The 21,194-nt window shown below is 40.6% G+C and overlaps 1 protein-coding gene across 5 annotated transcripts in view; it reads left to right on the top strand.

The window, feature by feature from the left end:
• Positions 1–21,194, top strand: part of KLHL13 (kelch like family member 13) — a 202,892-nt gene that overhangs the window by 125,541 nt on the left and 56,157 nt on the right. Inside the window, exon 1 of one of the 5 annotated variants that reach the window (XM_047081856.1) lies at positions 4,817–5,206. The exons of 3 other annotated variants lie outside the window; for them this stretch is intronic. In XM_047081856.1, coding sequence (XP_046937812.1) covers positions 5,127–5,206 — 80 coding nt within the window. In that variant the 5' untranslated portion in view covers positions 4,817–5,126. Of the gene's footprint in view, positions 1–4,816; positions 5,847–21,194 lie in introns of those variants that run through there. One more of the 5 variants, XM_047081855.1, reaches the window with a different exon arrangement.

Here is a 21,194-nt window from a genome sequence, read left to right as displayed (position 1 = left end):
CGCTTTGAAAATGAGAATGCAAAATCGGGTACGTGATTTAAAAAGGTTTTTTTGTCTACCACCACCACACCTGATACAAACACTTTGGTTTGGGGTTTAAGGCAGTTGTTAATGGGGGGAATACTTAAGGATCGATTTCATTTGCGCATGTCATAGATGTGCAAAGACTTACTTGGGCGTGTGGATTTGGGAATCATCTATGAATGAGGCACTCAGGGGTAGCCAAGGGGGAGAAAAAAAACTTACAGAGTTTACTACACTTACAGATTTTACTAGAATCTAGAGACTACAGAAAACACAAGATGGAAGAAAGGGCAAGAACTTCCAAATTTCCCATTCAGTGCTAATCCTTTTTTTTAGAGAGTAAGGATAGTCAGAACCTGTGGGCCCTTGGGTCCCCAGCAATTGGACCTTCCTTGTCACCTGCTCAGTCCCTCTGTGTTTGCTGTCCTACCCCAACTCCTGTCTTAGTCCCATAACCTCATTCATTGGACCCCCAAGTGTAAAAGTTGCCACATCCGGGAACTACTACCATTCTGGCTTCTCATTCTCCTTCCGTCCAGCCATTCCCCTCCTCGCCGTTTTTGTCCTCTCCTTTTGTCCCTTTTCCTGTTGTTTCCTGGCTTGCCGGCTTACCATCCCCACTTATGGCTGTTCTGTGCCTCCTTCCCCCAAAACTCAGTATCCTTCTTCTCTTTTGAACATGTCAAAGACGGGAAGAGTGCTTGCCTACACTTTACTCCTGTCAGTGGGGAGGAATTCTGTATATGCATATGCGTGCATACACGCACGCATATGTATGCGTGTGTGCCGGCACGACAGTTGTGTTTTTGTGCTTGTTTGTATTGTGAGAAAGGGGAGAGCTACTATATTAATCCCAGACATAGTCATAGGTGTAAATCCTTTGCGGGACTGTAAGGGTCCACACAGCTCTGTTAAGGAAATTGACATGTGAGAAGGTACTTCTAAAAGATGAAGTTACTCACGACTTTCCAACATAGTCAACCTTTGAGAAACATCTGGGATTTTCTGTTTTGATTTTAGCAAGGCTACATATCTGAGTATCTAGTAAAAAAAAAAAATTAATGCATTTGATACTCAGTTTCCTGAAACAACTCAAGGAGGTACACACAACACCCATACGCGCACACACACACGTATATGTGGCCATTCCTGTGAACGGTTCCATTTTCTATAGTAAGGCGCCCTGAATGTTTTAAGATTTTTGCTCTGTTGTGCGGAAGTCCATTTTTTTGTGTGCTCTAAAAGGTTTAACATTTTCTACTTGGTCACCTTCCAAATACTCTTACTGATTGGTAGAACAGAACAGAACACACGATTTGGCTTAATCTATGGTCCGATCTGAGCAATGCAAATCATGTGGATATCCCAGATTAGTCCGAGGAGACACTGTCAGGATCGAAGAGAAGCTTACACGGCACCTGCTCACACAAACTGTGGTTAATGCTATCAGTCTCTAGTTGTACCTACCACAGGATTAACCAAAACTTGCAAGGAAGAGGTAGGTCAGTTCTTAGGGAATATCAGGAAAATATGGAGGGAGAGGTCAGATATGCAACATCATAGTCAATTCATCGAGTGGGGTGGTGGCGCTAAAGGACTTTAACGGTCAGCCAGTAGTTAAACTGTCCTATAAAATTATTTAGAAACATTGATGTTTAGAAAAAAAAAATACACTCCTTGCTGGGTATTGTACTTCTCTTCCATACTATGACTGGCTTAATTTTTATTTACTTTTTTCTCCCTCCTCCTATTTAAACACCTTCTGCAGTGAAGATTTTGCAAATGGATTCTAGAGTGGGAGTCTTAGACCAGCAGATGGAACATTGGGCAAGTTAACATCTCTGGGCCTCAGTTCTTCATCTGTACAAAGAGGGTACTGAGCAAGGTGATGTGTAAGAATTCTAAAAGTTCTAAAATTCTTCTTTTTCTACATTGGGAACCAGGGAATTCCATGTTGCAAGATTTGGCCAAGAATGACACTTTTTGTGGCCTCGGCCAAATCCCCACATTGTCCTTTGTTTATGACATCTCTGAAATATGCACTTCACAGGTATTTTTAAGTGATTCATTAATGTTCCTAAAATGCTTTGACGAGCATTTGCGTATGTTGTCTTTCTATCTTGTCTCTTTTGCGCGGTGGGGTCCATAGTAGAAACTAAATGTTCCATAAATGAAATCACTGTTTCCTATGAAGTCAATGAGGGTTTTTGACATTTCCCAGCCTAAATATTAAAGTAGTGGGACACTGAGCCTGCATAAAATTATATTTAAAACCTACACTTAATCATTTGCTCCCTTTCATTCTGTAGGTGAAAACATTTTCAGTTCCAGAATGTAATGGTAATTACACTCGATAGTTGGCTACTGGAGTCGCCGTCAGGATAGTAAAATCTGATTAATTTGGACTCTACTAATTTGCAATTGGGGTGATTTTACCTGGCTGAAGTTTATTTCTAAACAATGTGTGAAGAATGATGTTAACCAAATTAATAGCATAAAGCGTATTTCATGGACTATATTTATGCTTAAAGAAATTCTTTTTAAAGCCTTTGGCATATGAGTTGCTTGCTCATGAGAGATAATTACAAATGACTCCTAGCAATTTATTAAAGCAGAAAAACTGAACAGAAATAAATGGTCACCATCAGATGTAAGCTTTTAGGGTTTGGGGTCTTTATAAGCACCGAGGGTGGTGTGGAGGGAGCAGTCTTATTTTCTTTTCACTTTGAGCAGATATTACAATTGTCAGAGGTCCACAAGAACAGGTTCTAAACTTTAAGAGAAATCTAGGTTGGAAATTGACATAGATGATTTGTTGGTGCTGGTTGATTTCTGTGGGACCTGAGGTTAGACAAAGATTATGTTGCTTTTTTTGAATAAGTTGATTGTTCACAGAAAGCTAATAACTGCAGAACCTTTGCAATAAAGTCATCTTCACCTGTTTGGAGACTTGGAAAACTATACATTCACCCTATTTCCCCCTCATAAATGTTGAGTGCACTTTACAGACCGCTCGAAACGCTTCACTAACCGTGTTTTTATATAGGTTTGGCGGGGGGCGGGGGGTCTTTGTTCTCAGAAATTCTATTTGCAGTTACTGTTTTGTAAGATTTTCATAAGCTGGAAAGTGGTTGAGCTTCCTTTCTAAAACGTCCCCTCCTTGCTACCTACAGCTAGTTTGTGTGGCTGTTTTATGTTTTATATTTGTAAATGTTTGAGAATGCTTCACCTTTTTGGAATGGAACATTTCAAACTTGCTTGATGGGTGTGTGTGTGTGTGTGTGTGTGTGTGTGTGTGTGTGTGTATTTTATTCTTGGAGTTTCCAACAAGTTGCCGCTCCTGATTGTTGTACCCGGAAACTTTTTGTCCCATAACTCTTCAGAGTTATTACACAAAGCCTTCTAATGTAAAATATTGACTATGGTTTATTTGCATTAGTGGTGCTTTTTGTTTTTAACCTTTTACATGTACTTTGCTCATTAAGGTATTGATAAATACTCCTTTCTCAGATTCCTCTGAAGATTTCTATGAGACAGTTTTGTGTGTGGGTACTAAAAAGAGAAATATAATTTAACTTTTTCAGTTGCTTGCCTGGGTGTTTGGGGGTGTTTGTGTGGGATAGATTGGATTAAAAATTATTTGTGAGTTAGTGATGGCTGACATCTCCTTACTATTTGATAGCGTTTGTGCATTACTGGTCAGGATTTCACAAGAAGCTTTCTCTCCATATGTGTATGTTTGCTTGTGGTGTGTGTATATACCGAATGTACGTGTATGGTTGGCTTTCATAGGAAAATACTTTGGGCCTGAATATTGATGTGGATCTTAAAGGACGGTTAGTTGTGATTACCTTAGCTCATTGCACACTGTATTTCTGGTACATTAAATTCTGTATTTTGGAAGTTTGCAAAGTAGTTGCTTCCTCTGGTCACATTCATCTGTGCCTTTTTTGAATACAGATAAGAAAGCCTCTTAAGGGACCACGTCTCAATCTTTTCAATTAAAACTAGGAATAATTTGGAAAGAGTATCCGAAAGCCAGCTACTTAAGTTAGAAGCAGAAGTTTATTGTTTGCATACAAACTTGAAAAGAAATATGAGCTCTTTGTCACTGCAGTGATTTTTTTGGTGGCTTCCGCGTCAAGGGCAGTCTGCTTTTCCTAAGCTTGCATTGGCGAAGGCAGATAATTCTGGTTATATAGGTAGATGTTGAGTGATGGCGACTTGCCTACATCAGGGGTGAAATTGTAAAATTCTTCAGCCTGTAAATAAAGAGTTCAGCATAATACCCGTCTGTCCTATGTTCACGTCTCTGAATCGTGTAGAAAATTTGTGAGTTGGGTGCTTGAAAGAGAAACTTAAAACAACCCCCCCCTCCCCGCCGCCCCCGTCACTTTCAGGGCACTTACGAGGATGCTATTTTCTGGCAGTGTTTTAAAGCAATATAGATGAAACGTCTACTTGCCACTGCTTTCGCGAAATACCTCCAGTTGCCTTTGACAGCAGCTTGAATTTTTCAATCTCCTTGTCAGTCACTAACCCCTAGAGGTTACCGGACCCGCCGCTGAGCTTTGGAACGTCCCTGCTGGACACCTGCTTGGCCGGCAGCATTGGTCTCTCCTCTAGGCAATTTGTGAGCTCTTTGCGGGTGGGGGGGAGGCGAGAGGGGGGGTGAGCGCGAGGGGACGTAGGGGAGAGAAGAAGGGGAGGGCAGCCTTGAATTAGATTGTTGATAGCGTCCCTCCGAGGACTGCTATTAAGAGCACACTACTCTGTGCTCTGCTGCAGAAGACAGAGTGGTATTCGTGTTACCACAGCATGTTGTCACTGTATGCGATTTTGCTCATCCCGGCTTGGAAATAAGAATAGGGAAAGGAGAGCAACTTGAATCAGAAGCCGCTAGAAGAGCGGGCAGAGTTCCGCAGCAGTTTATATTTGTTCTTACATTTTGCCTTCTTCTAACTGGAAAACAGAGAGACTGGCAGTTTTTAAACGGGCTTTTCCCATAATGGCATTCTTGTATTGTGTGGCCAGAGCTCGCACAGGAGGAAAGCAGGCTGCCGAATTTAGTCACTGATCTCTATTAGCTGTGGCCTAAGGCTATGCTGAGGTTTATATCCCATTTGTATTGTTGCAGCTCAAAAGAAGAATGTTCAGAGGATGACAAGTGTATTCTGAGTAGGTATGTTGTTTCATTTTCCTGTGAAACCCTTCTGTTTTTTTTTTCCTGCTACTATTGGTCAGAAATCAGGTTAATAGGTGCAGAACATAGTACAGGGCTGCAGTATCCCTGTTAAGGTAGAACAATGGTGTTGCAAGCTTAAAAAAAGAGAGAGAGAGAGAGAGAGAGAGAGAGAGACAGAAAGAAAAAGAAAGAAAACCCCAGCCGCTTTTATTAAATAAAGCTGCATTGTGTGGTATGCACGGTGCAGTCTTAAAAAAATATATATATACTGCAGTCAACGCTTTCCTAACGAGGTGGCACTATTGTTGAGTTAGAACGATAGAATCATCATCTTGCTTTAGGGGACAGGAGGATTTAAAGGAGGTACCTTGCAGCCCTATTTTCCAGATTGGAAGCGTCGGTTTCAGGGCACTGGCAGGATCGTTGGCTTGTTCTCGGCGGCCGCCGCTGCTGTGTCGGGGCTGCGTGGAATGGAAGTCCTAGTTGGTACTCTGTCATGGAAACGCTGTTTACTGTTATTGTAGTACCGTAGTGACAACATGCCATTGAAATGGAAAACGGGCTCTCCTGCTATCTGGAAATTCCCAGTTCCTGTGCTTAAAACATCCAGGTCAACTCCACTTTCTCCAGCATACATGTAAGTGAGAGAAAAGAGGATATTAAAGTGGGCTTTCATTCGTGGATCAACCTTGTGGCAAAAAAAAAAAGGGGGGGGGGTAAAATCCCAAGCAGCGACATCCCAAAACCCACAAGATCAAAAACCTCAAGCTTGCTTATCATTAAATATATTGGCATGCCCACGTCTTACCTTCGGTTTGTTGTCCTAGGAGTTTGTTTATTTTCATTTAACGTGCTTAATGGTGATCGAATTACTGATGTAAAAAAGTCTAAAGGTATACCTAAGGAATTGCATAAGGATAAACTTTGATCTTTTACACTGGTTGGATTTTTTGCTGAATTTTTGTATATCTGAAACACTTAGATGACTTCTTTTGTGGTTGATGTTGGTGTGGTGTTAAATAGGGAAATGTGTTCTATAATTTTTTTTTTTTTTTTGATGAATCTGAAACATTCGGAGTTAACGCATTGATCAGAAAATGGGTCTTTTAATCCGGACTTTTATTCTTGCGTTGTGTATGAATATTAATAAGTTTGGTGTTTATATCTTTCCCGGTTGTATAATTCAAGTTCAGAAGTGTAAGTTCAAATTTGTGCAAGTTACGGTTCTATGAATAGCTACATATCTACATGGAGTTGCAAAGTATGTTCCACAAATGCCTATTTTAGAAATTTATTTTAAGTAAATATATACTAAAACATATTGGGAAGTCTTGCTAGAATTTTTCAAAATCTTATTTTTTTTAATTTGCAAACTGTTGCCTTAGAAACAAAATCCAGGAGATGTAATAAAATATCCTTTTGAAATATTGTCTGTGAAGCTTTTTTTCCTTTCGGTGGAGGAAGGAATAAGGGAAAGGTAGACCCTTTTTTTTTTTTTAATATTGGTACGAAAAGGGCTTATGAGTGCAAGGCTGTTTCAACTGTATTTCCTTGAAAATATCTTTCAGTAGGAAAGATGTGGAAAATTCTTCCTGCTTTAGGTTAATTGTGTGTTTAGAAAGCCGGTGAGGTGCCGTTCTGTTACTTAGGTTTTTTTCTGCCAGGTTCAGATGCACAGTGGTATCTTCTCTGGTTCTTTGAAAGGATTTCAGCTGCCGAGGAAGGGTGCTCATCTTCTCAGTCCAAACGCATCTTTCCCTAGAAAGCGCTGAAAAATGAGCACATTTCAGAGTGAAGTCCCGTCATCGTGTCGTTTTCAGATAATTTTTTATGTCCTTCCTTAGAGATGCTTCAGGTGATTTTCTCTGTCTGTTAATTTTACTCTTCCTGTAAAGTTAAAACTTTATATTTGTAAGAAAAAAAGGGGGGGGGGGAGATTGGTTCTACTTGTTTCTCAAAAGCTGAATGTGTCAAAAGCACCAGTTAGTGGAGGTGCCGAGTTAATGGAGCTCCTTCAAATAATTTGAGAAAATGAGATGTGCCTGTTGACTTTATGAATCTTGGCTGGTGAGAAATGAGCAAAGATTTACCAAAAGCAACTTAATTGTGAAAACAAAACAAAGCATACACGCCCCAAAACTTAAAATCAGTAGGGTACAATAAATAATGGCTAATAATGAGTCTTATCTTCCTACTATATTTTACTATACAGAAGATCCAAATTGCAGCTGGTTTTCCAATTTTTAGAGACGGTTAAAAAATTTTTTTATATTGTATTAATTCATACTAGCCACAGGCTCGGATACAGCCTAGTAAAACATCTTGAATGAATCCCTTTCTTCCTTTTAAGCAGTCACCTCTTTGACCTGATGATATGAATGAATTGATATAGATGGCAGAAGCTAGAAAATTCCACAGAGCTTTGCATGTTGATGTTGATTCTTGGTAGTGGCACAGAGGTAGAATGGACAAATATACTTGAAGGGCTGGCGTTGGGTTACACTGTTTTGACATTGTGACAGTCTATATTATTAAATTGGCCTTAACTTATTTTTCTTTATAAATAAATTAACACAGGCTTTAAAATATTATGTAAATGTGCACAGGGAAAACGTTAAATATAGGAAAAGACTAGCGTGGGGAGGTTAAGTTGGGCTTGTAAATACATTGCTTAGTTTTTGACTGTTTTAGGTTGGAGTTCATTGTCTTGCTTGGCCAGAAATAAAAATATCATGGGTAACATGTTGTAACTATTCCACGACACTTCACACACAAGGATACTTAAGTTGAGCATAATTTTCGCTCTCAAAAATTATAAAGACTAAGTTAAAACACTGAGTCAAGAAACATTATATTTGCTCTCACAGTTGCTGAGCCGGCAGACACAGCTTAAATGGTTATTGGTGTCTTTGAGTCTAAAGCCTTTGCCCTATGATGGAACAGTTTAATTCCGACTTTCTGGTCAATTGCGATCTTTTATAATTTGTCTACAAGCTCATGTATAAACGTTTAAAATATTATCTTGGATATAGAGTTCTGGACAGTGACGAGAAACATCCTTTTATACATTTGCTTGGGTAGTATTGGTTTGTAGTGTTTTCGCATTATTTACTGTGATTTGTCAGATACACGTGACGTGGTTTTCGTGGAAGACGTGGGTAGTTTTTCCTAGACTGAAAATTCAAGAAAAATATTTTCGGTTGTAGTCAAAATGTGCTGTAGTAATTGAGCAAGCATGGAAAAACTGTCAAGGCTCCTTGTGGGCTCGTTCTCAACCTGGTATAGGTGCCCCTCAGCTAGAGCTCCTGTGTTGGTGCCGTAGGTAGGGCGGTGCTGGCACGCTGGTGAAAGGTACAAGAGACAACACTTCACTTACTGCAAACACTGCGCAGAAAGGCAGTTCTTCCCTTGTGGATTTCAAACCCAAGTGGGTCTTCTTTCTCCGTCTTGAAAGCCTGACTGAGAGTTGCAAGCTCTCCATATTTTTCAGGTTGATTGATGATACGGACAATGTTTATGACGACATTAAAGAAAATGGTTTCTTCCATAGCATAAAGCGCTCTCCGCACTCTATTATCGTATGCTTCGGGAATAGTGGAGTGGTACCTTGAAGACAAAAGATTTAGGGGAAAAAAAATCCTTTGGCCTTCAGGTAGCTTGGTTACCAAATACTTCGTCTTTAACTGGGTAGATCTGGTCTTCCTTCAGCTTCCATTTTGCACCCTTGCAGGGTGGTGTGCCATCCACGTGGAATGGGATTCTCTGAAGGGACCGTCTTGATGGAAATCTGAGTGACGTGTTTGTGTTACCCTCTGTTCAACAGTAGGTTGAAGTTCAGCCTTAGCCTGAGGGAGGATCTCCTGGTCAGGGTAAACTGAATTAGTAAAGACTGCGCTCCTGACAGGTGTGCACCATATAAATTAACCTGTCCTTTTGCCTAAATTAATAAAGCTGAAAGGGCAGTCACATCTAAGTGGCTTTCTGGTATTTTGGTATTCATTGTTTTAAAACAGCAAATGGTTCCTTCAGGCTAATGTTCTAGGGTTAACGTATTGTTAGTTTCTAAGGGCACACTGAGATAGAACGGATTAGCATTAGCAATCCTTTCATGGTTTTTTTCACAAGCAGTAACTTTGGATAATAACCGTGTGGCAAAAAGAGGAAGACAATGGGTAGGAATTAACCAGTGCAATGTAACAGTGAATTCTAGCAAGGCAGACGCTGTGAGATGTTTTCCTTCGAATTTCACCTTTCTCAGGCTAAAAAGGCAGTGAGCATAGAAGGAGTTTAGTAAATTAGACTTGTCCCCCTTTAGCTAATGCACTTGCATTCGGTTAGCTTCCTGTTTACAATTACTTTGTTTAATATGTAAAATGGAGTTTGTAGTAAATATCAATAGCACAGTATTTTACAGCAACTGCTTTCTATCATTTCATCATTAAAATTCAGTATCTGGATTTCCTGAGAAAAGATTGTGCATCCTAGATAAGTATCCCTTGTTTATGGGTGATTCAAAAAAGAGATCAAATAAAACTAGGCATTTTCTAAATTTGACATCTTTTCTGTTCCCTAAGATTGTCTCCCCCCCCCCCAATTTAGGGAATAAAACAAAACTTTGTGGTTTTAGAAATCGTATTTTATTTAGCAAAATACTTCTTAAATTGATAATCTCAAATTAGAAAAGAATGTATTTAGCCACTTTCACCATTAGCGTCTACATAAACTTTTATTTCTGTCTGCTTAATTTGTTTTTACTAAATGCTCACTCTAACAAAATTATGTGGAGAAAAAAACGTAAATGTAAGCTCCTTTAAGACTTAGTAATGGAAAACCATAGAGATAAATGTGACCTTAGAGGTCCTTTAGAGAATCCAAACCCCCTTTAAAGCAGGAATCCTTTCTGCGACACCTCTGAAAGATGGTAATACACATTCTCCTTAATCACTGTCTGTGACAGAGAGCTCACTACCTCACTCCTTGCATTGAGTCTTGTTTTCCGGACCTTTCACTCTGCTGGCTGTCCTCACCCAGATAGTTTTCTTGTGTTAATTGTTATACAAGATAATACATCTGAAAGCGGTGCTCCCTGGGTGGTCCAACTAGGAGACACTCTGCTTGTCTTAGAGCCTGGGATTATATCATTTTTTAATCATAGGATTCACACCGTTCCATAGTGAATTCAGCGTTTACAAACTTCCTTCCCAGATTTTTTAGTCTGAGGAAGCCTGGCATGTGCAAGTGAACGTAAAACTTTGTTTTAAAGCCAATTGTGTGTGTGTTTTGAAAGATCTCTTGAAGTCCTTTTTACCTAACTGAAGAATACAGCACAAAGAAACTTGCAAGACAGAAAGCTAGTATTTCTGATGTTTTCAGAACTTTCCAAGAATTGTACCTGTCAAGAATTAATCTAGATTCATTTCTTTGAATATACTTTAATGTTCCTTCCAAGTACCCCTGGAAACACTCGCCGCAGAGGGAAGAGGCAGAAATGCAAATCTCACATCCTCATGGGAAGCCTGGAGTTACTAAGAATTCTAAGGATTCCAGACATTCTGCTTGAAAGTTAGAATATTTAGAGGAGAACCTAAGTAGGGCCCAGTGAGGGGGAGGGGAAAGAAAGATGTAAGAGAGAGGCAAGAATTTGTGTGAATGACTTGAACTTGTGGTTTAAAGAGTCCAGAACCGCAAGCACTGTGCATGATGGTATTTTAAATCGGAATGGCAACCACTGTGTATTGCTTTATTTCCTCAAGACTGTCAGAAAGAGGCAGGGTCCGTGGAAGATTCTTGGGGAATTGGTATATAAAGAAGTTGCCGAGTAATCCCTTTATGAAAGCGCTCAGTGCTTTCTCACTCACCTTGTATATTGACGTTATAATCTTCAGAATTACTCGCTTTGTGTTCTGTGCCAGGCACAACTCTGCTGGGTATTAGGGCTCTAGTCTTTGCAGTCATTTAAAATGACTATTCTTGGGGCACCTGGGTGGCTCAGTCGGTTGAGCGCCTGACTTCAGCTCGGGTCACGATCTCACAGTTCATGAGTTCGAGCCCCGCATCGGGCTCTGTGCTGGCAACTCAGAGCCTGGAGCCTGCCTCCGATTCTGTGTCTTCCTCTCTCTCTGCTCCTTCTCCACTCATACTGTCTGTCTCTCTCTCAGTTTATTTTACTCGCGTGAAAATTCTGAGCCAAGATAATCAGGTTAATTTTTTTTTAAGGTTTATTTATTTTTGAGACAGAGCGAGAGACAAAGTGCAAGCCGGGGAGAGGCAGACAGAAGGAGACACAGAATCCAAAGCAGGCTCCAGGCTCTGAACTGTCAGCACAGAGCCTGATGCGGGGCTCGAACTGATGAACCGTGAGATCATGACCTGAGCCGAGGTCGGACGCTTAACCGACTGAGCCACTCAGGCGCCCCTCAGGTTAATTTTTATTTACTGTATTTTCAGTATTGATAATGGATTGAATGGGAATGAAAACACTATAGATGAGAAAGGTGTCTGGGCCGAATGTGAAGATAGGAATTGAAAATAGATACCAGATTTGATTTTACTTTTAAGATTTTTTAAAGAATTTATTTATAAAATTTTTTAAAGTTTATTTACTTTTGAAGGAGAGAGAGACAGAGCATGAGCAAGGGAGGGGCAGAGAGCGAGGGAGACACAGAATCTGAAGCAGGCTCCAGGCTCTGAGCTCTCGGCACAGGGCCCAACATGGGGCTCGAACTCACAAACTATGAGATCATGACCTGAGTTGAAGTCAGACACTTAACTGACTGAACCACTCAGCTGCCCCCAAAGATCTTATTTTTAAGTAATGTTTACATCCTGCGTGAGGCTCAAACTTACTACCCCGAGATCAAGAGTCCCATGCTCCACTGTCCAAGCCAGCCAGGTGCCTTGAAAATACATAACAGATTTTATTTTATTTTTTAAATTTTTTTGAAGTTTATTTACTTTTGAGAGAGAAAGAGAGAAATAGAGAGGGAGCACACACAAGTGGGAAGGGGCAGAGAGAGAGGGAGACAGAAGATCTGAAGCAGGCTTCACGAACCATGAGATCGTGACCTGAGCTGAAGTTGGATGCTAAACCGACTGAGCCACCCAGGCACCCCAATACCAGATTTTAAAGTGAATATTACATAGGATGGAAAATGATCCAATTTATATTTAAACTTGACAGTAACCTTTTTTTTTTAAAAAAAGTTTAATGTTTTATTTTATTTTTTGAGAGACAGAGAGAAACAGAGCACAAGCAGGGGAGGGGCAGAGAGAGAGGGAGACACAGAATCCAAAGCAGGCTCTGAGCTGTCAGCACAGAGCCCAATGCGGGGCTTGAATCCATGAATGCGAGATCGTGACCTGAGCCGAAGTCAGACGCTCAACCAACTGAACCACGCAGGCTCCCCGATGGTCACGTTTTTAAACAAGAGGAACAGAATGCCATCCTAGAAGTTGGACAGGACGTAGGTGCTTTATACAGCACACAAGGGTACATATTTTACCTTTCAAGTAGCAAGAATTTGACCCTGGTCCGTAGGATGTAATCTTAGTGAAAAATAAAATTATACTCTGTTTTCAATGATAGTGAAATATTTTCTCTGGTGTTACATCCTATGACGAGGGCGTATGTTGTTTTTGCCCCGTGTTGCCACATTTATGGTATGGTAAGATAAGAGCATCTCCAGCTGTGTGGAGATAGGGAGATGATTCAGTAGAGAAAAGCAATTAACTTAGCCTTCCCTAAGAAAAATATAAATAAAAACACCTTTCAGAGCTCCGGGAACTTAGAACTTGAGTCTAGCCTGCCGAACCAGTATTATAAATTTCATATGAAATGCTTTTGTTTGCAATGTTGAAAAACTGTCAAGCACTTTGCAGGCTGCCTCCCAAACGCGCTCTCAGGGTAAATCTCTGTTTTACACCAAAGGGCACAGTGGTTCCGAGAGGTTAATTACCTTGCTCACTGTTTACACTTCAAGGAAGACGTACAGTGAGAATTCAAACTCAGGTCTGCTTGATTTCAAAGCTCTTAACTTCGCTGATGCCTTTTTTGTCTTTATAGACATTTGCTAGTTTCATGCCAGCTCTTAATTAGATGATATCTCCCTAGGATTAGAAGAACAAAGAAGTATGATAAATGAGGGAAGCTTTTTTGAAGGGAGCGGTGGTGTAAGGAGAAGTCAGCTTTACTGGGCCGTGCGGTCAAGTGGTGATGTTGTAGGAAAATATTGGGGCGGTTATCTTTCCTCTCTGATAATATCAGGATTAATTTCACGGTTCCCTGTTTCTCTAGAAGCGCTATTCTACCTTTGTTGGCTACCCACGCTCTCCCACCATGGACAGCGCTCTGTCGTTCTCTTTGTAGTACTTTCCCAGGATACTCCTGAGTCAGTATGTTTGGTCCTGTCTTGTGGACAGGATAGTCCCATTGCTTAATTGTGTGCAAGCACTCAAAAAACCCTCTGTATTCGTTTTCTTGCTGCCAGAATGAATTCCTGCAAACGAATGGCGTAAGACATACAAATTTATTATAGATTTTTTATTTTTGAGCGCAGAAGTCTGATATGGGTCTCACTGGGCTAACGTGAAGGCATCTGCAGGGCTGTGATCGCATCTGAGGCTCTCGGGGAGAATCCATTAACTGCTCATTGGGGTCACTGGCAGAACTCCGTTCTCCTCAGTGGTAGGACCAACGAGGTTCCCGTCTGCTTGCTGGCTAGAAGCTGAGAGTTGAGGTCACCTGCTAGAGGCGGCCTGCATTTCTTGCCTTGTGCTCCCTTCCAACGTCTTCAACACTGACAATGAAAAGAGTCCTTTTCACATGAATCTTTTCCTTTTTTTTTTTTTTTAACGTTTATTTATTTATTTTGGGAGAGAGAGACCGAGTGCAAGTGGGGGAAGGGCAGAGAGAGAGAGAGAGAGAGAGAGAGAATCCCAATCAGGCTCAGCTCTGTCAGCGCAGAGCCCCACGCGGGGCTCAAACTCGCAAACCGGGAAATCGTGACCTGAGCCAAAGTCGGACACTTAAGGCACTGAGCCACCGGGGCGCCCCTTATCATGAATTGTTTTCTGACCTGCTCTTCTGCCTTCCTCTTCCACTTCTGAGGGCTCGTGTGATTAGATTGGGCCCGCCTGGATAATACAGAAGGGGTTCTACAAATTTTACATTTTTATTACTAAGCCAAATTTATTAATCTCTGCGCCAGTGGTTTTGCTCGTGAAAATTATAATAATTCAACCATAACTAGGCAGGTCTCAAACTCTGCAACGGTGATTTCCTGGAAATCTTATTTACAAGTAGAATTCTCCAGGGACAGCACTATAATCTGGGGTTGTGTTGAAAGCCTCATTATTATGCTCCAAGTCCTATAAAATAAGCACAAATGTATTGTATGCATCAATTTTACAAGTATACACAAACACATAAAATGCAAGTGTGAGTTAAAACTAAGATGGCAATCATTTAAAAAGTTTATTGTTGATTTGACTTCTTAAAATGCAGACTATTTTTGAGATCATTTGCATGGTCCAAGTCTCCATTTATTTATTTATTTATTTATTCATTTATAAAGGGTTTTTTTTTTTTTAATGCTTATTTCTTTTTGAGAGAGAGAGAGAGAGACCGAGTGCGATCAGGGGAGGGCCAGAGAGAGAGGGAGACACGGAATCAGAAGCAGGCTCCAGGCTCTGAGCTGTCAGCACGGAGCCCGCCCAATGTGGGGCTTGAACCCACAAACCGTGAGATCATGACTTGAGCCGAAATTCAACGCTTAACCAACTGAGCCACACAGGCTCCCCTGAGGAAAACGTTTAAAAAGCCTCTGCAATCCTTTCCACTTTCTCCAACTATTTTCATTTTATTTGGAGAACTGTCCAGAATTAGATAAAGCATGAGGGCTATAAGAGAGTAATACTTAACAACTACAAGGTCTTCACATGTCTCCGGAAAGACATATAGACAGTATAAGTTGTAGAGAACCTTCAAAAAAAGAACCTTCAAAAGATACTACAAAGTTAGCTGGCACATGATTATGTGGCTATTGCCATGCTGATGCCCTCAGTGCTTGTGCAGGGGAAAACACGGAAATTTGGATGTTACTTAGTTAACATCTATGGAGTAAGATAGGAACAATAAAATAACAAATGAGGGTGGTCTATGCCACTCAGCTATTGAGCATAAACTGGGTTCTCCAGCAAGTTGGTATGGCCTGAGAAGTGACATTTCTAAACTTGGGAGGTGAGTGTGGGAATGTTCTGAGCTCAGAAGCAGTTATTTAACTCTCTGGACATTGTCTGCCTTCCATTATGGAAGGTACAGGGGCTTGATTGAGTTTTTGATTTAAAAGGGTTGGAAAGCCGCACCTGGGTGGCTCAGTCTGTTGAGCGTCTGACTCTTGATTTCAGCTCAGGTCATGATCCCACAGTCATGGGATGGAGCCCCATGTCAGGCTCCATGCTGAGCATAGAGCCTGCCTAAGATTCTTTCTCTTTCTCTCCCTTTGTCCCTCTCCCCCCCCCCCCCCCAGCCTTTCTCTAAAATAAAAAATTAAAAAAAAATTAAGAGGGTTGGATCCTGTATTTTACAGCACTAACATTTCGAGCAGAAAACATCATGAGAATGATCCCACCGATCAGTGGGATAAGACCATGCTGTCTTGAAAAGAGCATACTTATAAGGGTGCCTGGCTGGCTCAGCTTGTAGAGCACACGACTCTTAATCTCTGGGTGGTGAGTTCAAGCGCTCCTTTGGGTGTAGAGCTTACTTTAAAAAAAAAAAAAAAAGAATATAATTATCATATTCAGGGGCAGTTCTTTGAATCCAAAAGCTGGAAGGAACCTTACAAATTATTTTTTGTCATACCTTTATACCTTGAAAGAGAATGCGATATTTATGTTGGATCACTTTTCCTTAATGCATGTTTGTATTTGATGATTTCAACCCATTCTTTTTTCTTTTTTTTTTTTTTAAATTTTTTTTTCAATGTTTATTTATTTTTGGGACAGAGAGAGACAGAGCATGAACGGGCGAGGGGCAGAGAGAGAGGGAGACACAGAATCGGAAACAGGCTCCAGGCTCTGAGCCATCAGGCCAGAGCCCGATGCGGGGCTCGAACTCACGGACCGCAAGATCATGACCTGGCTGAAGTCGGACGCTTAACCGACTGCGCCACCCAGGTGCCCCCAACCCATTCTTTTTTCTTAATGCTTATTTGTTTTTGAGAGAGCACGAGAGAGAGAGAAAACACAAGTGGTGGAGGGGCAGAGAGAGAGAGGGGGGGACAGAGGATCTGAAGCAGGTTCTGTGCTGACAACAGAAAGCTTGATGTGGGGCTTGAACCCACAAACCTGAGCCACCCAGGTGCCCTGATGGTTCAACCCATTCTTAATTTATATTTCCCTTTTATTATTTTATCCCATTCCATCAACTATATTACAAATTAATGTTTAAGACTAGTTTACTACGGGGGAGCCTGGGTAGCTCAGTCGGTTAAGTGTCCGACTTTGGCTCAGGTCCTGATCTCATGGCTTGTGGGTTCGAGCCCCGTGTCGGGCTCTGTGCTGACAGCTCGGAGCCTAGAGCCTGCTTCAGAGTCTGTGTCTCCCTCTGTCTCTGCCCCTCCCCTGCTTGTGCTTTGTCTCTCTCTTTCTCTCAAAAATAAATAAAAATAAATAAAAAATTTTTTAAAAGACTGGTTTACTATAGAAGCCTCAACTACATTTGTCTTTATAGATGGGATTACACTGGAGGTTTTGTCTGCAGTTAGCTCACTTAATTCCTTATTAACTCATTTAGTTTGATCTAGCTTTACTTCGGATGGACCCACAGAATAATTGAACCAGAATTTTGAAAAGCGTATGGATGTTCTAGGTTGTGAATAGGTTATCCAATCCATTAGCATCACCAAACTGAAGCAATTTTCATTCATTATGAGCATTTTCTTTCAAAGGTTTTGTGCATATAATCATTTCTGAATGATTCACAACTAAACAAAAGTTCATGGAATTGGAACCAACATTTTGATCTTAAGTAGACCAGAGACCTGGATCATCAGAATATTTTTCATAGATATATTGCTGCACTATATAGACAGATGCGATAAGAGACTGCCTTTTTTTTTTTTTTTTTTTCAAATGATTTGACGACCTGGGACAGTCTTTTAAAATAAAATAATAGAGGGGTGCCTGGGTGGCTCAGTCGATTAAGCGTCTGACTTCGGATCAGGTTGTGATCTCGCGGTCTGTGGATTCGAGCCTTGCATCAGGCTCTGTGCTGACAGCTCAGAGCTGAGAGCCTGCTTCAGTTTCTGTCTCCCTCTCTCTCTGTCCCTCCCCCGCTTGCCCACGTGCACGTGCTCTCAAAAATAAATAAAACATTAAAAAAGTTTAATTAAAATAAAATAAAATAATAGTAAGGAAAGTTTATGTTATTTGTCTTGTTTATCTGGTCCTTACGTGCTATATATGAACTGATACACTTCTGTACTAGGGAGTGAAGTTTGCAATTAGTTTTGTTACTGTGGTTTGTATGAATTATGCGGCATGGTATCTCTTTATAGATAATGGTGACAATTTATTATTATTTTTATATCTTTTAGCCATTTGGAAAATAATTCTTTCTTTTACTATGATTTCTTTGCAAGCAAGTATCTGGCCTGCTCTCTGTTTACTTATCTCCTAGTGCAGTGTCTGGCATATAGAAGGTGTTCAGTAAATGTTGAGTGGATAAATGAATTTATGGAAAGTAGTTTTTAGGTTGGTTGCCTTGTGCAGATCATTTCACTTAAGAGTGTGAATTTCTTCATCTGATATATGCGCTAATCTAATACATCACAGTCTCGTTAGAGAGTAAGTTATGCCTATCTTTCCTACGAAAAAAAACTAATCCAAATTAGTTTGGATTCTGATTCTGTTTCTGGCTTGCTGATAAATACCATGATGCTGACACAGACCGAAAGTTATTTTAGTAGAAGCAATTTACCAATGACCAGAATACTTTAGTCATGGTTCATCAAAGAGTAATTTGATAAAGAAAATAAGATTATAATCTGTTCCAAGACGGCAACTACTCTGAAAGTTAGGAGTTATTTGACTTATTTGCAAGTATCCTTTACCATAATGGGAAAAACTATTTTAGAGAAATTTATGTTCTGAAGCTAGTATGTTTGCACTGAAATGATAATGTGTTTTGTGTGTGTAATTGGAAAGAAGGAATGACAGAGTAAGAGAAAATGAAGTCTGACTAGGGTTTAGGAGACGTGAATTTAAAATTAGTACTAAAAATCATCCACGTTTGCTTATGATCTTGTTTGATACTTGAAAGGACTTCAACCTAATTGCAGAGGGTTAGCAAATATTAGATTTAAATTAAGTAAAATTTTCCTTCTATTAAAAATAGTCTAGGTATGTCTCCTGAGGCAAGGGAAACACAAGCAAAAATAAACTGTTGGGATTACATCAAAATAAAAAGCTTCTGCAGTGTGAAGGAAACAACAAAACTAAAAGACAACGAAGTGAATGGGATAAGATATTTGCAAATGATATATCTGATAAAGGGTTAGTATTCAAAATATATAAACAACTTACACATGTCAACAATGAAAAAACACAGTCCAATTAAAAAATGAGCAGAAGACATGAACAGACATTTCTCCAAAGAAGACCTCCAGATGGCCGACAAGCACATGAAAAGATGCTCAACATCACTCATCATCAGGCAAAGGCAAATCAAAACCACAGTGAGATATCACCTCACACCTGTCAGAATGGCTAAACTTAGAAACGCAAGAAACAACAAGTGTTGGTGAGGATGTGGAGAAAAAGGAATCCTCGTGCACTATTGCTAGGAATGCAAACTAGTGCGGCCACTGTGGAGAACAGTATGGAGGTTCTTCTAAAAATGAACAGTAGAACCACCTTATGATCCAGTAATCGCTTCAGTGGGTATCTACCCCAAAAAATGAAAACACCAAATCAAAGGGATATGTGCACCCCTGTGTTTATTGCAGCATTATTTACAATAGCCAAATTATGGAAGCAGCCCGAGTGTCCATCAGTAGATGAATGGATAAACAAGATGTGGTGTATACACACACACACACACACACACACACACACACAGGAATATTACTCAACCATAAAAAAAGAATGAAATCTTGCCGGTTACAGCAACATCAATGGGTCTAGAGAGTATAATGCTAAACAATATAAATCAGAGAAAGACAAATGCCATATGATTTCACTCATGTGGAATTTAAGAAACAAAACAAATGAAGGGGAAAAAAGAGAGAGAGAGAAACCAAGAAACAGACTCTTCACTGTAGAGAACAAACAGATGGTTACCAGAGGGGAGGTGGGGGTGGGGGGAGATGAAAGGGATTAAGAGTACACTTATCTTGATGAACACTGAATTGCTATAATGTACAGCTGAAACTAATATAACCCTGTATGGTAACTATACCGGAATGAACATTTTAAAAAATAAACCAAAGAGCTTAAACTACATGGTTTCTACACATTACTTGGTTAACAATAGCAAAAGGGCATAGCCGTTACTGTGTCCGCAGACAACACGCTCTAAAACAAAACGGTTGATAGTTTGTGAATAGATTTGGGTTTTTCATGTATTTTCTATGTGTTGGATACATAGTTATTTTGAATTATTTTCTGGAACGTGCAATAGGTTAAGGAGAGCTGATCCAAGAAGCTTGGAACCCGAGTGTGGGATTTGGTTTTTGTTCAGGAAGCGGTGAGGAGTCATTGAAGACTTTTGAGCAAGGAAGTGACTTTCAGAGTTCTAAATACAGTCACTGTATGTGAAGTAGCTGTGCTGTAACAAATACGTAATTTACATGAATCACCAAATCCAAGTAAGAAGTAACAGATACCAGAAGTGTGGTGTACGGGCAGTGACCGTGGAGACAAGTGGTAGTTTGTTGACTAGACGCGGGAGATTGGGAAGCCGAGGGAGTCAAAGATGACTGAAATATTTTGATGATAACGATTGCCTTCTAGAATCCAAAATGCCCCATCTGTGGCTCTCTTGAATGCATGACACTTAGATTGCTGAACTTTCTTCTGTCTGACCAGGCTTCCGGAAATGATCATCAGGAACTGTAGAGTATGGGGCGCCTGGCCGGCTCAGTGGGTGGACTGTGCGACCCTTGATCTCGGGGTTGTGAGCTCGAGCCCCACGTAGGGGGTTGAGATTGCTTAAAACGTAACACCTGTAATAAAATCAGATCTTTCAGAGGTGTGGAGTCAAAGTTGTTTCCATTGAGAGTACCTTTAAAGAACCCAGTTTTTTCCTTAAAGTGGGATCTGTGAAAAGATTAGTTTTGGGAGATTTAAAATGACGTATTGCTTTAAGAAGTACCTGGTGTAGATGGGGTGAGTGAGGGACGTAGCATTTAGAATAGCATTTTCCAACCACCTGGGCAGATTTTTAACACCTTGACTCTGTGCCATCCTCACCTCCCTGGTGACTCTCCCCCGTCTCCTTGTCACCTGCATCTGAGAGTTGGAAATTAGAAGGTGGGATGTGAAACACTGCTTTAAAAGAGCGTAGGAAGGAAAGGAGAGGAAAGCTTGTCGGTTCTTGCTTAATATCCCTCTTTCCTGCCTCGAACACATCAAGGTAGTACCTCATTATTCCTTCACAGTTCATAGCTAGCTTCTACAAAACACGTACACACGGTCCGAAGATGCTCCAATGATCTTCTATTTAAAATTCCCATTTAAGGGCACCTGGGTGGCTCAGTCGATCGGGTGTCCAACCCTTAATATTGGCCCAGGTCATGATCTCACAGTTAGTGGGATTGAGCCCCGAGTCAGGCTCTGCTCTGACAGTGTGGAGCCTGCTTGGGATTCTCTCTCTCTCTCTTTCTGCCCCTCCCCTGCTCACGCTCTTGCTCTCTCTCAAAATAAATATTTTAAAAATAATTAAACTTCCCACTTAAGTGGCTGGCAAATGTGAATGTTTGACACC

The sequence above is a fragment of the Lynx rufus genome, unplaced genomic scaffold (assembly GCF_022079265.1).
Source record: "Lynx rufus isolate CCGP_SWC_20201006 ecotype Redwood Valley unplaced genomic scaffold, mLynRuf1.p SCAF_19, whole genome shotgun sequence".
NCBI lineage: Eukaryota > Metazoa > Chordata > Mammalia > Carnivora > Felidae > Lynx > Lynx rufus.
This window is presented reverse-complemented; position numbering and strand designations above follow the sequence as displayed.